The 19,190-nt window shown below is 45.3% G+C and overlaps 5 protein-coding genes across 5 annotated transcripts; 1 reads left to right on the top strand and 4 right to left on the bottom strand.

Annotated features, from left to right (window-relative positions):
* Window positions 1-5,019: 5,019 nt before the first annotated feature.
* On the top strand, window positions 5,020-5,970 carry CCR75_001735 (uncharacterized protein; the record flags this gene model as incomplete). The annotated part of the gene is made up of 1 exon (XM_067959836.1): window positions 5,020-5,970. The coding sequence occupies one exon, from the start codon at window positions 5,020-5,022 to the stop codon at window positions 5,968-5,970; it is 951 nt and encodes a 316-aa protein (XP_067815880.1).
* A 364-nt stretch (window positions 5,971-6,334) lies between these two features.
* CCR75_001734 (uncharacterized protein) lies at window positions 6,335-6,769 on the bottom strand (the record flags this gene model as incomplete). Its single annotated transcript, XM_067959835.1, has 2 exons — window positions 6,335-6,394; window positions 6,596-6,769. The coding sequence occupies 2 exons, from the start codon at window positions 6,767-6,769 to the stop codon at window positions 6,335-6,337; spliced, it is 234 nt and encodes a 77-aa protein (XP_067815879.1).
* A 1,495-nt stretch (window positions 6,770-8,264) lies between these two features.
* On the bottom strand, window positions 8,265-9,847 carry CCR75_001733 (uncharacterized protein). The gene is made up of 5 exons (XM_067959834.1): window positions 9,773-9,847; window positions 9,588-9,695; window positions 9,038-9,520; window positions 8,926-8,964; window positions 8,265-8,861 (listed from the first exon to the last, which is right to left on the bottom strand). The coding sequence occupies exons 1-5, from the start codon at window positions 9,827-9,829 to the stop codon at window positions 8,481-8,483; spliced, it is 1,068 nt and encodes a 355-aa protein (XP_067815882.1). The 5' UTR covers window positions 9,830-9,847; the 3' UTR covers window positions 8,265-8,480.
* A 354-nt stretch (window positions 9,848-10,201) lies between these two features.
* Window positions 10,202-12,145, bottom strand: CCR75_001732 (uncharacterized protein; the record flags this gene model as incomplete). Its single annotated transcript, XM_067959833.1, has 1 exon — window positions 10,202-12,145. One exon carries the CDS (start codon window positions 12,143-12,145, stop codon window positions 10,202-10,204), a length of 1,944 nt encoding a protein of 647 aa, XP_067815881.1.
* Window positions 12,146-15,808: 3,663 nt separating this feature from the next.
* On the bottom strand, window positions 15,809-16,039 carry CCR75_001731 (uncharacterized protein; the record flags this gene model as incomplete). Its single annotated transcript, XM_067959832.1, has 1 exon — window positions 15,809-16,039. The coding sequence occupies one exon, from the start codon at window positions 16,037-16,039 to the stop codon at window positions 15,809-15,811; it is 231 nt and encodes a 76-aa protein (XP_067815884.1).
* Window positions 16,040-19,190: the final 3,151 nt, after the last annotated feature.

The raw sequence follows: 19,190 nt of genomic DNA, 5'->3' as shown, positions 1-19,190 counted from the left end.
TACTATCAGGTACTCATGAGAGAGTCCGATGTAGCCAAAACGGCAGTAAGCACCCCAAGCGGTATGCTTTGGGAGTGGCTTGTGATGCCCCAAGGTTTGAAAAACGCACCAGCGACATTCAACCGAGTGGTGGCTCACGTGATGCGTCAGCACCGTGCCTACGCGCCTCATTACTTTGACGATGTATTCGTGCATAGTAGGGCCGAGGACGGGCTGAGCGCAATAGAGTCGCACAAGCGTCATTTAGACGCTGTGTTGCAGACTTTAAAGGACGCCCAATTGTACGTCAACTTGCAAAAGTGCGTCATAGGGGTCCCTGAGATACCTGTACTGGGCTGCATCGTTGGTACACATGGTGTACGAGCAGACCCAGACAAGGTAAAATCAGTAAAGGAATGGCCAATCCCACGGCATGTGAAGGATTTGCGCCAATTCCTAGGGCTCGCTAATTACTTGCATAAGTATAGCAAGAATTATGCGGAGCAAACTAAACCATTATCTGATCTCCTTAAAAAGGACACAGAATGGGTTTGGTTAAAAGAACAAGAAGATGCGTTCACATCAGTGAAGCAATCTCTTGTAGAGGCACCGGTCTTGGCATTGCCAGACGCGGATAAGCCCTTTAGCGTCGTCTGCGATGCAAGTAATTTTGCAATCGGCAGCGCGCTCATGCAGAAGGATGACGACGGCGTTGACCGCTTCATCTCTTATCAGTCCGGCTCTTAAAAGCCGTGGAACTGAATTACCCTGTGCATGCCAAAGAGCTACTGATAATAAAGTATGCTCTTGTCAAGTTTCGTGTGCACCTACTGAGCACCGAACCATTTGTGGTTTACACGGATCACGCATCACTGCGGACGCAATAAACTCACCGCACCTCTCGCCTAGAATGGCAAGATGGCTCACATTCTTCTCTAAATTTAATTTCAAAGTTGAATATAAGCCGGGTAAGTCGAATGTCTTGGCTGACGCTTTATCGGACAGATCAGACTTCGAGGTTAGACGCCATGAAAGTGTGTCTGGTGCAAAAGCACAATTTTAGCCGTCAACGTTGGCAGCGATGAAGGCATACCACGTGACCGGCTCATTGGCATCTGAGATAAAAGAGAGCTACAGTCAGGACGACCGCTTGTCGCCTGCTGTTGGATCACCTCGGTGGGCGAAAGGTTTCTCTTTCGTCGCACCTGAAAGCTAAGCTGAATCGCTTTAGCTACAGCGATGGCATGTTATGGCATCAGCTGTCACCTTGTGATCCCTTGAGAATCTATGTGCCTCATGACACAGATCTCAAGCTGATGATCCTTCACGAGCTCCATGATGCGCCATCTAGTGGGCATCTGGGCCATGAGAAGACATTCTTACGAGTGTCAGATAAATTTTGATTGCCACACCTATATAGGTGGCCAAGTATTCCCTCTTGCGAACAGTGTTAGCGCATTAAGCCTGCACCGTCCAGCAGCGTGCCACTGAAGCTGCTACCGATTCCAACCAACTGTTGGAAGTCATTAAGTCTCGACTTCATGTTTGGCATGCCGCCCGATCATAAGGGTCGGACAGGGCTAGGCGTCTATGTAGGCAGATGGAGCAAATTTTGCTCTTAGCACCATGTAAGACATCGATCACAGGCAACGAGGCAGCTCTCCTGTTCCTGGATCATATGTTACCGACTACACGGAGTGTCCGAGTCAGTAGTATCGGACCGGTATCCAAGTTTTACGTCTGGCTTCTAACGACATGTGTTTGTGCTGCTCGGTAGCAAGCGCCACATGTCAACCGCAGATCATATCCAGACCGATGGCCAAACAGATTGTGCCAATCGGATCGTGGCGGATGTCTTACGCACTATAGCAAATCCCAAAGAGTGGAGCAAGCAATTGCTCTTTGTGGAGTTCGCTATGAATAACAGTGTCTATGCCAGCACGGGTGAAACACCTTATGATATTAACGGACTGTGCGATTCTCGGACGCCAGTCTTGTTTGCGCGCAGTCCGAGTCTTAGTGGGGGAGGTCGCCTCACTATGCTCAGTGCGAAAGATGAACATAGTTTCGTCGATATGACGATGACCCATGAGCGTATCATCTCAACGACAGAAACTTGCCCTAGTGACCCTGCCAGTTTAGCAGTGATCAATACAACTACGTCCTATGACTGACCTCTTGGAGATGTCATAGGCGAGTTTGATGCTAAAAGCGTGAGCGAGGCTCAACGCTTTGTGGATGAGCAATGAGCCATCACACGTAAAGTCCGTGACGCAATGGCAAGCGCACAGGACAAGCAAATAGAGTATGCGGACCGAAATCGTCGCAAAAATAATGAACGCTTTAGAGTGGGTGAAAAATAAGTACTGTTAAGTACTGCTACCTGACCTAAAAATGCAGTTTCTGTACTACCTGGAGGTACTACGAAGTTGTTACCGCGTTTCATTGGGCCTTTCACGGTGGTAGAAGAGGTTGGAGACCTAAACCATAGGCTCAACCATCCCCGTATGTGAAGACGCACCCCGTATTTTACGCGGGTCGTCTGAAACGGTATGTAGACCCAAATGAGGTCACATATCCCCATCTGGCTAAGGAGACCGATGGTGACGCCGACTGTGAGTCGAGCGTCGTTCGGATGAGGGGGACGGTAAAGGCGAAAAGCTATCAGACCGATCCCTCCTTCCACGAACAGGACTCGAAGAGCGAGGGACATCACGCGAGTAACGCGGATCTCTCAGCATTTTCCTTTCGAGAAGGTCTAAGCGAGTCATAATCCTGGCGAGCCTTCGCTCGGACATCATAAATATCCGAAATCAGTCGCAAGACTTGACCCTCGCGATCCGCAATACATCGTTCAGCAGCGCTTAACGCCTGCGACTGAACGGTCGAAGGTGATGCAGCCGCGATAAGGTGGGCGAGATTGCCACTCCTATCGAGCCTACCTGCACTGATAGATGCGGGTGGGAATCACTGCTATCGTGTTAAAACGTTGCCTGCCCACGGCTCCGTAAGGCAAGGGTTTCAGATCCTCGTCCAATGGGAACGTTACCCGAAGAGTTTTGACTGTTAGGAACCGATCGATAATCTACGTATTGATGTACCTGGCTTGGTGGCTGCCTATGAAAAGGAGCACCAGCTAAGGCCTCTTCGCTAGTCTCAAATTGACTAGCAGAAGCAGCTTTGTAAGAAGAAACTACGGGTACAGTACCACCCATGATTTCTTTCACACGCAAGCGGGCGAAATAAATTCGCTGCGACCGTTGTTTCATCGCACCGGAATGCGGATGAATGCGGCGCGTGAATTCCGCCTCGTATTGGTCGGGCGTTTCAATTGAATGCAACACGACCGGGATCGGGAAAATACGCCCAAGCGGTTTTCCCTAAGCCTTCCATGATTTAAAGACGCCACTTTATTTATGAGCGTACAGAAGAGCGCACTCTTGGAGCGACGTTCTTGGCCTGTTCACACGAGGCCATTCAGATGGAGGGAGCATAAGTGATATGCAATCACATAGCCACGTTTGATACGATTGGCTTGTGACACCGACCAAGAACATCACGTGTCGTCGGTGGAGCTTTAGGCGCAGAATCCTCTATGTCACAAACATTATGGATAATGGTCTGAGCAATAGAGCTGTGGTTTCGACCAAAGGAGTAGCGGCTGCGCCTCTATCGGCAGCGCTCCCATTAATGGTTTTTGCGCTATCCAGCGCAGACGACGAGACAGTATTCGTAAATGTTGCTGTCTTCATGTTATGAGCAATGAGAGAAGTTTAAATGGGCAAAAATGCGCCATCATTCTTCCTTATTAGCTCGTTGTCCGCATCACTACTATGAAGTGACGGCAACGATGTCGACTCATTGTAGTCGACAATGAGCGACGGATCTACAACCACACTGTTAAAGTGGGATGGATCTTAAGTCCCTCTAACGCGACAGCCGCAGTAGCTGTCTGCGTTTCGACTAAGGCATTGGACGCTACCGGCGTGTTAATGCGATGCGTGCGCTTGGCGCGAGGTTGGGGTGTCTTTGCAGTCGACCCACCAACGTGGCCCCTTTTAGGTGGCATCTTCGGCGCCGTGTATGTAAACACAGGTCGCTATAGTGACTGAGAGAACTAGCGGCGCGTAAAGCAGCTCGCAGTTTCTCCTTCCTCTTTGACAAATTTTGAAATGTAAATTTGTTTTTAAAGGGAGGATGGTGTAACGGGCTAAAGTTGCCCAAAAGTTACACAGTCCCCGTTATGTACACTTGGAGTACGTAAGGGGATGGTCAATAACTTAATTAAAGTAATTTTAATAGAGGAATAAATAAGGAATGGCTGCCGCCATGGACAGACATTAATACTACGGCCACAGAAAAACTACTACGGCTACAGACATGACCACAATTTTGCTAACTCCACTAGTTATTACTGTTGAAGTTGCCATGAACGAAAAGTGGCCACTGAATACTAATAATTGTATCGGATCTTGCCTCCTGAGACTTAAACATGCTGGTATATTATGTAGGCGGGCACGGCCACGCTCTACTTAGACACACAACCTAGCACAGCGAGTAAGCGGTTAGACCATCTTCTCTTGCATGCAGTGAGGAAGTTGTGGTGGGCGCCTTATCGACCTAACCCAACGCACTAAGCACTCTAGTTAAGTCTCGTCACGGGAGCGGTGATCCGACTCCTCGTGCGCACTTACCAAGTAGGAAATAGTTTTCGGACTGATTTATATTTAATCGTATTAAATATAAAAACCTATGTTTACCAATCAAAATGTCATCTCTGTAGATAACACTAATATGTATTGCGAGCGCATCTTTTTTAGATACCTTGCGTAACGGATAATACTAGCTGTCATCACGGATGACGCTAGGCATCATCCCCTCCTAATGCGAATGCATCACATACACAAGGGTGGATCGCAATATGAACCACACCCAAGTCGAGGTCTGTAATAATATTTTGTAATGGCACATAAATCGATTTTATTAGCTCTACAAATTAAATTAAATTATAGCATTTTTCTTCGCAAAAACACATGTCAAATGCCATGGCAGCGCACCCTTAAGAGACCATTGCGCTTTGCGGGTGTAGGGCTTCACTCTGGCAAGGACGTGGCGATTAAAGTCCTTCCTGCACCACAGGATGCAGGGATCGTTTTTTGTACAGGGGCGCCACGCTCCTATGTCCCCGCTCAAATTGCAAACGTGAAAGCCCGCCAGCATCAATTCTGCACGCAGCTTGCACTCAATGATACATTCGTGTCGACGGTCGAACATCTCATGGCCGCATTAGTTGCATCACGAATCAGCAATGCACTCATTGAAGTGAAAGAGTGTAGCCAAGTCTCGCGCGTCGAGCTGCCAATTTTAGATGGCAGCAGTCTCGAGTACATTAGAGGGATCCGTCGCGTTGGCATTAAAGAGCAAAAGGGCGCCATTTTAAAGCATTTACGCATCAAACGTCCAGTGCAAGTCTTACAGCACGATAAAGCAGCGTGGTTTCTTCCATTTCCGAAAGACCTCAGCACTTCCGCGTCATGCTTGCAAGCCCCAACGCTGCAAATGTCAGTCCAAGTGAACTTTGCGCACATGCAGTTGGGCACCACATTCTGTTATTTTTCACTAGGGTATGATTCGGCTAAGACACTTGATGCATTTCATGACGAAATCGCACCAGCGAGGACTTTTACGTTTGAGCAAGAGATTGATTGGATGCGATCAAATGGCTTAGCACGTGGTGGATCGCTTAGTAATGCTGTTGTGTTCAGTAGCAACGGACCGTCTTCCACTCTTAACGACGACCGCTTGCGCTTTACGAACGAATGGACACGGCACAAGATGCTGGACTGTATTGGTGACATTGGACTCGCTGGTCTTCCTCTGCATGGGTACTTCTTCGCAACAAGTCCGGGCCACGCGCTAACCCAAGATCTGCTGCGAGAGCTATTCAAGGATCCCGAGAATTACGAGTATAGCACGCAAGAGATGATTTGACGTCAATAATCCAAAGAAGGAACGAATCACGCGAGGCGCCTACGTATTTGGAATCAAAGTCAAGGGTAGACGGCATTACTTTTAAGCTCCGGACGTTTGACGCCCTCAGACTCGAAACGACGCGACGACAGAGCGGCTTCAGTAGCGTAGGATTTATAGAAGAGCACAAGTTGTAAACGACGGCTAACCCCTTAAAAGACGATTCTAGTTGGTGGATTTAAATTTAGAAGGTGTCAAAGTTTTGAAAATGTAAAAAATGAAAGACAATTTACAGTTGATGTTCAGCTGAAATTGTCTTCGAGGCGGCGAGCATGGGTCTTTTAGTGCTACCTATCGAATTTGGATATTCTGGTGATCATTGATTTTAAGAACCCGATTCGACGACGTCGAGCCATTTCATGACAGTGCCGCTGGCATTGACCACCTACAAATTAACGCATAGACTCAATATGACTGCCATCTTGGAATCGCAACGCAGACAACTGCTCGTCAACTCGGACGATTGGTAGGGTTTTAAGTCATAGTAAGACGGCAAGACACAGCAAAATAGTAAGGATTTATCGACCCGCAAATCCATAAATGGAAAATGTCACTCAATCGAAAGTCTCATCCTCAAGTCTCATACCAGCACGAGCCAGTTTAGCCAGTCTACTTTCTTAAAAATTTTTGAGCTCTTATTATGCGCTGACAAATGCTCTTCAAGAAAAGACTTCTCGCTCAGCAGAGCACGCAATCCGTCACCAGCCTTAGCATCCAAAGCCACAGCTTCGCTGTAACGGCTTGATGCTTGGACATCCATTATTTAAGCTGCTTCGACGAAGTAGATGTCTTCTCCAACTCCAGCATCCGCTCGTCGCTCTTGCTGCATTTCGCAATGGCCTTCGATTGACCGGCTCTTTGTTATATGTCAAAATCTTAAGGTATAGCGCCATATAGCAGTTTTGCGATCCAAAAATGCTGTCTGATGTTGAGATTATGTTATAGACAAAGCAAAAACATAAAATGCCGCAAATTATTTTGTATTCTTAAACTACTTTTAATATTAAAGAAAACATCCACACTTTGTACCTGCTATTGTGAGTGGAGAAAATTCATTGCTGCCAATAGGTTTGTATTTTACAAGGAATTACGAGAATGTAAGGTATTTCACGTCACGTATTCTTAAAGTTTGTGTTGTATAATACCATTGCACGCCTTTATTAGGCATCAAAGAATGAATGTGTTAGTCCGATTGCCGTGGGATGAGTTGGTAATAAATAGTGTGATGCCCCAATGACCTGATGGAAAATAATTTAGTAATTTTATCTACCCTCGATAGACATGATCTAACTCGTACCTGCTGTCGAAACTCACCGGGCAATTCGGTCTCTTCAACCATTATAAGACCGTCATTCGGGTAATTGTGCTGATTAAATGGATTGAGACCGAGATTTCCTGCAATAATTAGTGGATAGCACCTTCTTGGGAGTTTACCAAGCCGCTGATCCAATTCTTTAGCATTAAACTGCGCTAACTCTTCTGCTGCCACCCCTCCAAACCCAGCCACGCCAAGATGTTTTTTCATGGAACGATAATACCTAATCCTGCAATACAAATGCTGTCTGAGCCTCGTAACTTCATTAAAAAATCCTGACTCACCCACGATTAGGCGGTGCTAACATTACCACCTTGGACTTCGTAAAATTCCAGTCAATTGATCGAAACGCTTCCTATCCAGAAACTTTAACACGACCTTAAAAATATAACACTACTGATAACTCACTCGTAGCACTAACGCTCCATATCCGTGTGTAACAAAGTTTATGGCATCATCCGTGGTATGTGGCTTCTGACTTTTAATTACGTGGCTCAGTTCTAATTTATGAAACATCCAACTTTAGTACCTATCAGCAGCTAAACATTCTACTACCTCTTCCTGAAGTGGCAAGTTCCTGAGCATACGGCCGAAAGCGGAACGGCTGCACGACGTAGCCACATACCGCATGTAGATACGTTTCCATCAAACGAAGTGGAAGTGCCCCACCGTACAAGCCATGAACGGTGATAAGCACACCCTTAGATAGCGCCGCCCCGTGCTGCTCGCATACAGCGCTGGCCATCCTTCGTCGCAGAAGTCCTTTACTTGCAAAAGTTAAATATTTTTATTAACGTAAGATGGGTACAGAATAAACTCAGTGCGATACAATCGATTCCGGTCCGCCCTTGAAGGAGCTGATTTCGACAGAATTGCCTAATATATACCAGAAATTACAGAGCTTTTTCGGGATGCTAGCTGTAGATATAAGATTCTGACATTTGCAAGCGAAAAGAGATTGTACACGTGTATTTTTTAATCTAGCGAATATCGGCGCCATGCCGTCTACCCTCCAATTGTGCCGCGGCATACTTTTGCTGCCGACCGGAGCCGCATGCGCCAAATGTTATGACTTCCTTTGCTGGCAAAACTAATACGACTTCACGGCTTGAAGTGAACCCAACAGGTTACGCATGGCACTTGTAACTTATCTGCTTTAGCTGGACGAGTCTGATGCAGTTGGCAAGTGCATATGCGCTTGGATCCGCACAATCACGGCATCTAAATCGTTCGGATTTCCATAACGCATTAAATACGTCACTGTAGTGAACTTTTTGTCGGCTTCTGGATCCTCAATTGCCTCCAAGACTGTTAGTAGCATCGTCTTTTCTGTCTTCTTTTCACACAAAAGACATGAGCCCAAGCTGGCGTTCATTAATAATTTCGTGCCTGGTCCATGAGGATACGACTCTCGTCGCATAACAATTCGCGCTGTCACCTTATCAGCTTCTGTATCCTTGGCGTCCAGAACCCGCAAAGGGCCAATACCGACTTCTGTGTAATCCTTTTCCACTAGCTTAAACAGCTTGGTGCGTTTCTACATATACAATGGGACATCAGTACAACATCGTAATTAATCTACCATTTCTCACGTAACGTACCTCAACCAGAATCTGTTCCCCCTCTTCACCGTTTGCCAGCTGCACGTCAGACCATCAACACCAATGCCACGTGAATTTAAACACTGGTCCAGCCACTTGAATGCAACCTTACCTCGGCTTCTGTCAACGCCGGTACAACTGGCTCCACTTTCTTTGCCACTTCGGCATCCAAGAAATCCGTCGCCGATGCCGATGAAGCCATTGCACCGAAGCCATCATCTGTCGCTGGCTGTGAAGCCGCAAACGATGCGAATGTCACGGGAGATTCGCTCTGGAACGACGCAAACCCGTTTGTACTACTCGACGCGGCAGAATTGACCGATAATGGTGTAAATTTATCGAAAGTACTGGGTTCCTTAAGAGCAACTTGCACCGAATCTGATTCCAATGCGGATGTGGCCTTGGTGCTAAACCCGTCGACGTTATCGGGCGACGTGAAGGCTGCGAAGGCGCTCTTGCCACTAAACGCACTAAAGCCACCGTATGCACTTCCAGTAATATTTGGCTTCACTTCAACCGGATCAGTGTCGCTTTTATTCAAGCCTGTGTCTTGCTCCGTCACAGGCGACGCCGACAATGTCGTTGTTACTACGTCCTGTAAATTAGGAAGCCAGTCGATTAGCGAAAAATTCATCCAAGTCGATTAAACCATTAAAACGGACCACGTGAGCGCCGCTTTCGAATAGTGGGGCAGAATCCTCGTATATTTTGACCCTCTTCACGTCCTCAGTCACCTTCGCGTCCTCATCCAGCCGCACCTTTTTAAAAATCTGTCGATAAGACGCCGCAAAATCAGTCAATACGTTGGTTATTTCGACCAATAACGATCGGAAGGAGGACTGCAGACCGGCTGGTGCTCGTCGTCCAATGCCTCAGGCTTCTCGTGCTCGCCCTTGGTGGCCATGAGGCGTGCTACGCGCTTTGAGTCGGAGGATTTTTGACTGGTCGCTTTCCGGATTTTTCCGATTGGCTAATATCATGCTGTGCTACTACAACATTTTAATGAGTCAATATTCTTGTACAAGCGCAAGATTAATAGTTCATGGGCAGTAAGGAGTCTTAGTTATCGCTAGGCAACTTAATAAAAATCTTTTTTGCAGACGTCAGAACTTCAATGGTACTGTGCGACTTATTGTTCTTGTCTTTCATTTCTAAGTCTTACAACGCGTTAATTTATATTTTAGTCAACCCTGTCTCTCTTTGCCGAGCGAAAAAATCTCTAAAGCACTAATTTATTGAATAATTCTAAAATAAAAAGATTTGTGACTTTGGTGTCTTACGCTTCCGTCGGCGATGGAGACGACCAACTAGCAGATGAATTGGATGTGCAGAAGCTGTCTAGCAGAGAGATTGACTCTTTCGGTGTACCAGTGCTCTCATACGTAGGTCCTGACGCCCAAGAGTTCAGGTCATCTATTGTCAGCTGCAAGCGCTGTTTCTGCCGAACAGCGAGCTCTTTTTTCTGAAACTCGCGCTTCTTGTCTTGTTTACTGTGCAGCAAATTTGAAACAAAACCCGCAAGCTTTCCAACTTGATTTGTGTGCACCAGTTCCACATCTTCAATGTCCTCGGATGCATCCTGGTCCATCATGGGCGTGTCGAATTCGTCAAGTGGGAGCTGCGCTCGTGCTGAAACCCAGTCCTCGTCACTCACGGTAGGTGACGTCAGTGGAGGAAACGATGGCATTGTAAAGACGCAAGTGCCCACGCGTTGCACGCACGACACACACACGCGGTGTCTCTCAATCAGCCCCACCGTTATTTCCACATCGTGCAAGTCTGAGCATTTTCGGCACGTATAGTGGCTACATAATCGACAATAATATTTTTTGCGCAATAAACTGAACGACCCAAAACAGGCCGCACAATATGTAGCCAAAAGGGCCTCGTCTGGGGACGTTGGCAATCGAGAGAGTGGGTAGTACCCCAAGCGACGGCGAAGCACGACGGCTTTTAGATGACAAACCTTTTTCACCATGACACGCAAGAGCTGAACAGCTGAGCGTGGTAGTCGCGTCTGGCCAGTCGATCGATGGCGGTGGGTGGCGTAGAAAAACACGCGTGTTAGCTTCTCCTCCGTGACTTCCTGGATGACGTATCCAGCTACGATTCCTTGAAGCTTTTGGTGCAGGTCGTCTCCATTCGGGAGATGGCATTGACTTGAATAGTCGTGGCTATTGGAAGCGCCCGTGGGTGACGAATTGGTCACGGCGCTAAATTCAAGCTCTTCGTCTTGCATATCCATCGTCTGCATCACGCGTGTGAACGACTTGGTCGTGCGCTCTTCTTTAAAATAATCCAAAAACGTCATGTTTCGCTGTTTCCATACTAACCGATGCTTTTGCATCAGCGACACGGCATTTAACTTGAGCTTGGCCGATTGCACGGACAACGTTTGATCATTTAAAGACTCTTCACTCGCTCTTCGTCCGACACCAAGCGCGTCTTCATCGTACGCCGCGCAGTCTACACTACGCACGTTAATTCCATAGACATATTGGTCTCCAAAAACGGCCTCCATACTACGATGAAATTCAGCTTCGTTCGCTGTTGAAAAGACAGTGAGGATCTCTTGCAAACTACATGGCAAGTTCATTGAAACCATAACACTAAACTGATCTTTCGCCTTACTGAGCGACTCGTAGACTTGACACTCGGGCTTTGATCGCGCGAGTCGCTTCCATTGCCCGATTATTACAGGACGCTTCGACATGGCTTGGAGCTGCGTGGTTGCTCGCTGAGCGATCGCAACGAGCCCTTCGTCGGTCATGTAGGTCGAATTCGAGTACGTCTGGGACGTGATTAATCCTTGTTCTAACGCTACGGCGGCCCCCATCGCCGTTTCACTCGACGAAACGGATGATCGCGATTCGAGGCTCCGATGCAACTCAGGAGTGCTATCGAAGAATGGCCGCGCTACTTTATCTCGTACTCCGATCGGACCTCTCTCTGTCGATTGCGTCACTGGTTTAGCAGATAAGATCGAATGCTGCCTCCTCCAGCTTGGCAGCGCATTCGCTCGTCCCTCGGACTTGCTCGTCACGAGTTTCGGTTGCAAAGGCGTAAATCTCGCGGCAACATTCTCTTCGTCCTCACTATCCGGAGCGAATCGCTGTCGAGCCGTGCGGACTTCCTCCTGATGCTGATGGAATTTGCGAATCTTGCGGAGGTCCGCCGGCGACGCTGGTATGTGCTCGACGTCGTGGTATCTGTTGCTCATTGATTTTTAGCAGTTCAGACTGTGGTGTTGTCTGAATGCGAGTGAAAATAAGCGCCACTTCACATTGGGGCGACCACCGTCGCCCGTTTCCTTGGCAACGAGCTTCCTTCATGTCTTGAGTGAGACGATAAGTACAGGAGAAAGTCACGACAGCTTTGCGTAAATTTTAACGCATTTATTTGGTTTGGGAGCTGATTTTACACACTGCCCGAAAGATCGTTTCGTTTGTAACATACGGACAGACTTTTCGACATTTTACAATATAAAATCGGGGCAGTCCGAAGTCGGACACTTTAGGCCGTTTTAATAGCTAAATGGTGGTCTTGTCAAGATGTTAACACGACCTTTCCCACTATGACGCACATAGCACCTACTGTCGAGAGCGTGATAGATCGATTGAAGGGAACAAGCGGCATATATACTGTAATTGGATTAATTTGTAGCACACATGTGCCGATGCTGCAGAGGTCTTAATGTGGAAGACAGGAAGTCTGCACAGACCTAAAAAGGAAAAATAAAAGCTTCTTGCTATTTGCCTCCATGTAACTGAGCCACGCTCAGTAATTGTCTTACCTCTAATTGCCAAGCAACGCCTAGCACGGCATCTTTCTCTGGACAAGCGAAAGGTGGCCGTTACAGCTTGTCCTTATTTTGTCGTTTGGAGAACAAAGTCCATATTTATACGTTTGCTTATTAATTTATGGTTGATGTGTCAAGAAACAATACGAAGTAATGTATTAATGCATAGCCACGACAATGAATTGAATCCTTTTGTTTCAATCGAGGTAATAATTTTTACCCGGTCAGTTCGTGTCACAATGTTTTTGAAATCCAGCATAAACTTCTGTCGCCTACGCCCTTGATAGGAAAAAGTAAAACTGCTATTAATATAGGAGGGAACCGGCATAGGCACACACCCCTTTTGGTATAGCCACACCCCTCCCTGTCTGTTTGTTTTGATTAATAAAAGTACAGATTAAATTAAACAGTTCCATTATTCCGCGATATCGCAAAATTGACAATTATTCCTTTAGAGTCGTCTTTAAATCCTACGCTAAATTACATTTAGAACCGATATAGCCACACCCTGAATTATCTACCTCTGAATTTATGAGAGTAGCGTAATGGGAGCAACTTGTTGATAACTAGAATATACATTGAGAAACCTTTATGCAGGCCTTGCCAGGTTCTGTAGCTCGAAAGGCCTGCAAAAAGACTTCGCAATATTTGCGTAATTTCTTTGTTCAATAGCAAGGTACTTATTCAACAAAGAAACTACGAGCGAAAGCCGACAAAAACTGAAACATAAGGATCTTGTGGCTTGCTTGCGCTCATGGTGGTACAAAGAAAGAGCAATAAGATTCGCCTATTTGAAAGGTAAGCATGCACTTCCGCGAATGTTGGTAGAAGTGAAGTAAACAAATTCATCCTAAGCTTGACCCCAGTGAAATTACCCATTCAGTGAAACTATTTTGTAAGACGTTTTAAACGGGGAGGGTGTGTGGCTATACCGAAAGGGAGGTGTGGCTATACCGAAAGGGAGGTGCGGCTATACCGGCTCCCTTAATATATTTTAGTACTACGCAGTAATACTTCCTTATAGTCCTGACTGTAATAATGTCTTGAACACAGCGCAGAAAGAAAAGTGAGATTAATGATTAATAATTAAAGCTTAAATTAAAAAATTTCGTAGATCTTTCCACCACTGACATGCCAAATGAGACGCGAGGCAACAGTTGAACCGTATCACCCCCCCTCAACTATCTTTTTAATTGCATTAAACGCGGCGTTTGCTGCATTTTTGGTAAATCTATTAACTGGTCTTTAGTAGAAATAAACTTTACCGTAAGTTCTCCAGCCTCAATGTGATCACTCTGCTGAAGATAATGCAAACTGAATTCTGCCGTTTGCTAAATAACAGTCCTCCAGCAAGCAACAACAATACGCCAGATGTGGAGCGGCGTGTTTGTTTATCACCGCCCCAATTTGCATCGGTATAGGCTGTTATCCCTAATTCGATTGTTTAACCTTGATTGAAACCGAAGACCATGTTGTTTAGTACCTTTGAGGTAATAGAGCAAGCGCAAAGGATGCATTTTCCATGGGCAGTCCCCGTATTGAGAAAGTGTCGATACGATCGTGCTTTGTGGAGTTTTCAATATAAAAAAGTGACCCAATTATCTCACGATAGCGTCGTGTTTAGGCGGGCACGTCCTAGTGCGGCCACGCTCTACTTAGACACACACCCTGGCACAGCGAGGAAGCGGTTTAACCAGCTTCTCTTGCGTGCAGTGAGGTAGTTGTGGTGGGTGCGTTAGCGACCTCACCCAACGCACTAAATACTCTAGTAAAGTGTCGTGACGGGAGCGGTATTCCGACTCCTCGTGCGCACTTACTAAGTACAAAGTAGTTTTTAAACTGCTTTATATATAATCGCAGTAAATGTAAATACCTAATTTTACCAACCAAAATGACACCTCTATAGATAACGCTTAATATGTATTGCGAGCGTATCTTTCTAGATACCTCGCGTAACGTAACGCTAGCCGTCATCCTCTCCGAATGTGAAAGCACCTATGTGCATCACATATACAAGGGTTGGTCACAAATGTGAACCACACCCGAGTGCTGGGTCTTATTACTTTAATTAAGTAATTGACCATCCTCTTTAGTACACCAAGTGTATTTGACGGGGACCGTGTAACATTAGGACAACTTTTGTCCGTTACATTGGGTGTTATGAAGCGGACCATTCGATTTATCTGCAGATAGGTCTTGATTAAGTATTCGATTGATAAATTGCGCCTGTCTGATTGATAGCTCTTCCTTTTTCATTGCATAGTTAATTTCTATTTCCGATATAACGAGCCTTTCCAAGTGATTTCAGAGTAAATGTTGAGCTTGAGGTGCATCTATCGCACATCCAAAAAGTAAATTATCAACGTACATAGCAATATACACAGAGGGCTGCTCATAGTTGCTGGTGCGCACAAATAGACATGGGTCCACACGGCATCGTCCAAATCTCATATCAACAGAAATGCTCGAATGATATTATACCCAACAGCACCAGCCTGTTTAAGGCCAGAATGACTTCGTCGTAGCTTGCATACAAGCTCATCACCAGCACGAACTTTTAGCTATACCGTCATGTAGACATCCTCATCAAGTATTTCATTTAAAAAGCGGTCTCAACATTGGACTGTCGAATCTTAAGGCGCGTGCTGCAGCAAAAATATGCGAACTGTATTTATACTCGCAACCGGTGAGTATGAATAGAAATTGTCCACGCCTCGGGCATGTAAACATTCTAAGAAAATCAAACGAGCCGTGTAGCCCACGATTTACCATTTTCATCGAACTTATGTCTTGCATCCAATATGTTTTGCGCCATGAGGGCGATAAAGCAAATTCCATGGGCGATTACGAGAATGAGATTGGTTCTCCTTACAAATAGCTGCCTTCATTGCAAGCTTACGGTGGACTGATGGCTTCTGAACAGCTGGAAGTACATCCGTTGCAGCCAAAATTAATTTCATATTTATCTAGTCGAGGCCGCATGGAACAGGTTTACCTGAGTCAATGCTCGAAGTGACCGCAAGAGGTTCGTTGGCAAGTAGAGTAATTGTACCATTATCCTCGTATATTAATAAATGTCAGCTATCATTCTGGAGTACTGGTCGTGAATCCGTATTCGAGTCGTGAGTCGCCATTGTACACAATACGATTCTTACTAGTGGGATGTGTAGCTGTAACTTGTAGAGAGGGTGTTGGACTCACAGTATCAGCTTCTTTATCACTGTCATCGCTTAGGCCTTGGCTTTGCTGGTGGCCAGTATTATTGTGAGCAAACACCACATTACGATAACTGGCAGGTGGGCGCACAACAAGCATGACTGTACGAGTAATCACAAGTCAGTTGTCTTTGCAGTCCCATACACGGTATGTTTTCGAGATAGCAGCATATCCCCGAAAATACATTGATGAAATCTCCATCCTTCTTCGTTCTTTTGCTTGGATCCAGATGCACATATCCATATGGTGAAAACACGCGAAGATGGTCAAGTTTCGGTTTGTTTCCAGTAAGAAAATCAAAAGGTTTTTATCACGGCGTGCAGTATCCGGTATCCTGTTAATAATATGTGCCGCCGTCATTACAGCTTCACTTCACCACTGGCGATCCAATTCCATGTAATGGCGCTATGCTCTATTATGGTGTGTATTGTGCACTAATCTGATGCACTCTACCATTTTACATACAAAACTTATTGGACCGCTTGCTGACGTATTCCCTACATTGTCACTGCGAATGCACTTGATTTTGCAACCAGTTTGAGTCTCAGCAAGAGCCTTAAATTCACGAAACCGATCAAATACCTGCGTCTTTGATTCCAGCAGATAAACATTAACAAATTTGCTACAATCATCAACGGATGTCACTAGAAGTTGTGCCCTCACTTTCATCGGACCCATTACGTCAGTACGAATAATTTGAAGATTACCACAACACTTCCTGACTTTCACGCAAATGGATTCGTCCTATCTTCGTTGTTGATTTGTGTTCAAGAGGAGCATGCCATGACATCTATCGCTTTCGGCAGCTTGAGCCGCTTCGCCCTCCCTGCTGCTTCACATGCCATGCACACAGCTTCTCTGCAAACAATATTTTTCAATAGTTTCTCCGTTGACAATAACGACTGCTTGATTTTGCTTAAACTGCACAATCACTCCGTGCGCCGTCAATGCTGTAACAGACATGAGCTTTCTATCCAGTTGCGGGACATACAATACATAGGTCAATTTTATCGAGCGTACATTCGAAAGTTGACACAGACCCCTTTCTTTGAGCAGATAGTTGTTCACCATTTCCCACTGTCATTTCATTCGCCGTTTTCAAGTCCTCATATCCGCAAAGTCATTCAATTTATATGTCACATGCTCCACTGTCAAGGAGCCACATCACTTTGTGAAGTAAAGCATCATTCGACGCGAAGAGAACAAAATCATTTTCCGTTGTCCTGTACTTCAGCTCAAGACAATCTACGCGTTTGTGACAAAAGTGTTGCACTTCAACTCGTATTCAATCTACGCATGATTCTTTATAAGACTAAGCCTTCACTGAAATGGAAGAGTTTCCGTCACTAGCCACAAAATTTTTTTTTGCTCGATTGATGACCTTAGTTATCTCTGTAGTCATTCTTCTCATGACGGCGACCTTTATCCTCAAAGCCACGACCACCACGACTACCGTGGCTTCCCCGCTTTGTCGAGATGCCTTAAGAGCTTGCTCTTTCTCTTCGCACTTCTATCTTAGGCCATACTCGCGACGCCATCTCATTTGCGTCAAGCAAAGTTATCTTACCGTGCGCTTCAATAATGTGAGCCATATAATCATATTCCTGCGGCAGACTGCCAAACAAAATGACAAGGCGTTCGTCCTCCGAAATGGCTTCACCAACAGCAGCCAACCGTGAGCACAGAACAGAAAAATGCACTGTATGTGTTATCAAGTCTTCGCCTTGACCCAGAGCAAATGCGTTAAGCTCTTTACGCAGTTGCACACGGTAATGAAGCGTTTGCTTCACAAAAAAATCCCGGAGCATTTCCCATGCCTCATAGACAGACTTTGATTCCCGAATCATCGATTGATACGTCGGGATCAACATCTGGCCCAAAGTTGTCAAAGCCTTCATATTGGCGACTCTTCATTCATGCGTCTCGCGCAGCGCTGCATTTTCAGACTTCCTGGCAGAGACATGAACTTGCAGCCCATTCCTCGATAATGCCATGCGGGCATTTAACTCCAGAGAAAGTAATTCGAAGTGTATAATATATCGTTGGTAAGAAATTTGGTCTCATCATCGATAACGATATCTTAAACACAGCGCATAACGAAAGTGAGATTAATGATTATAGCATTGACTACAATTTTCCGTAGAGCTTTCCACTACTTCCAGTTGGACAAGAGATGCGGTGTTGAATCGTATCCTGCGAAATATGCCTTATGAGATGCGGTGCAAGAATCGAACATGCAGGACATGCCATATGAGACGCGGTGCAACAGTTGAAACTTATCACTGACTTCAATTACTTAATGTCTCACTCATCGCTCACCACCCGTATCGCAGACTTGAGAAGAATAGTAAAGTAATTGACCAATAAGATATGGCTGTCCGTATTATTAAACATGGTAAATTGCTTCTATTTATTGGTTAAAACAGGACGCTTTTTATATCGACTCATTAATTGCTGCTAGACGCTAAATTAAAATACTGCTTCTGTTAAGATATTAGCAAGAAATATGTAGTTAAACAAAAATACTTAAAATGAATTTATCACCGTTGAAATTGAAGAATTCAGAGATATCGTAGGTTGAACGGTATCATTTTTAGTATAGCCCTTAGTGTGTCCAATCTTATATTCCGTGACGTATTTATTTACATATAACTATATATTCACTCCACACACTCGGGTAATTGTTTTTAATTAGTGCTAAACATTTGGACAGATACTTCTGTTTATAACCTAAGTCGCGGAGTCTGTAAGGACTCCTAACTGGCTTGTCTTTCACTGGTCCCTTATCATATTGGGTTGAACGTTTACCAGTCACAGAGTAGCTAATAGCTGGACGCATTGCTGCACCTAGGTGAAAAGGTATTCCGCTCTTCGGGTACGCTAATTTATGGTGTTATAATTTTTCTCAATAACATAAAATACGGTAGGTCTTCAATGCCGTGCTGCTTTAATATCCTTATTTCTTGAAGAATGTCAAATTCTCTAGCCAAAGCAATTAGATTACAATAGCCTGGACTTGAAACGTCATGACATAAGAAATACAATAGCATGGTCCACAAAAGATCGTTGGTGTTGTAACGGGGTGTGCTGTTGCATATTTATTATTACATATGAGAGAAATAATAAAGAAGAGAAAAATATCATTTCAGTAATTTTGGAAAACATATCGAATATTACCATACACGGTAATAGTAAAGCAGCCATGCGACAATTCTGTTCATTGTTAGATTATAGTCTTTTAATCTTCCCG

Source organism: Bremia lactucae, linkage group LG8, assembly GCF_004359215.1.
Source record: "Bremia lactucae strain SF5 linkage group LG8, whole genome shotgun sequence".
NCBI classification, from domain to species: domain Eukaryota; phylum Oomycota; class Peronosporomycetes; order Peronosporales; family Peronosporaceae; genus Bremia; species Bremia lactucae.
This window is presented reverse-complemented; position numbering and strand designations above follow the sequence as displayed.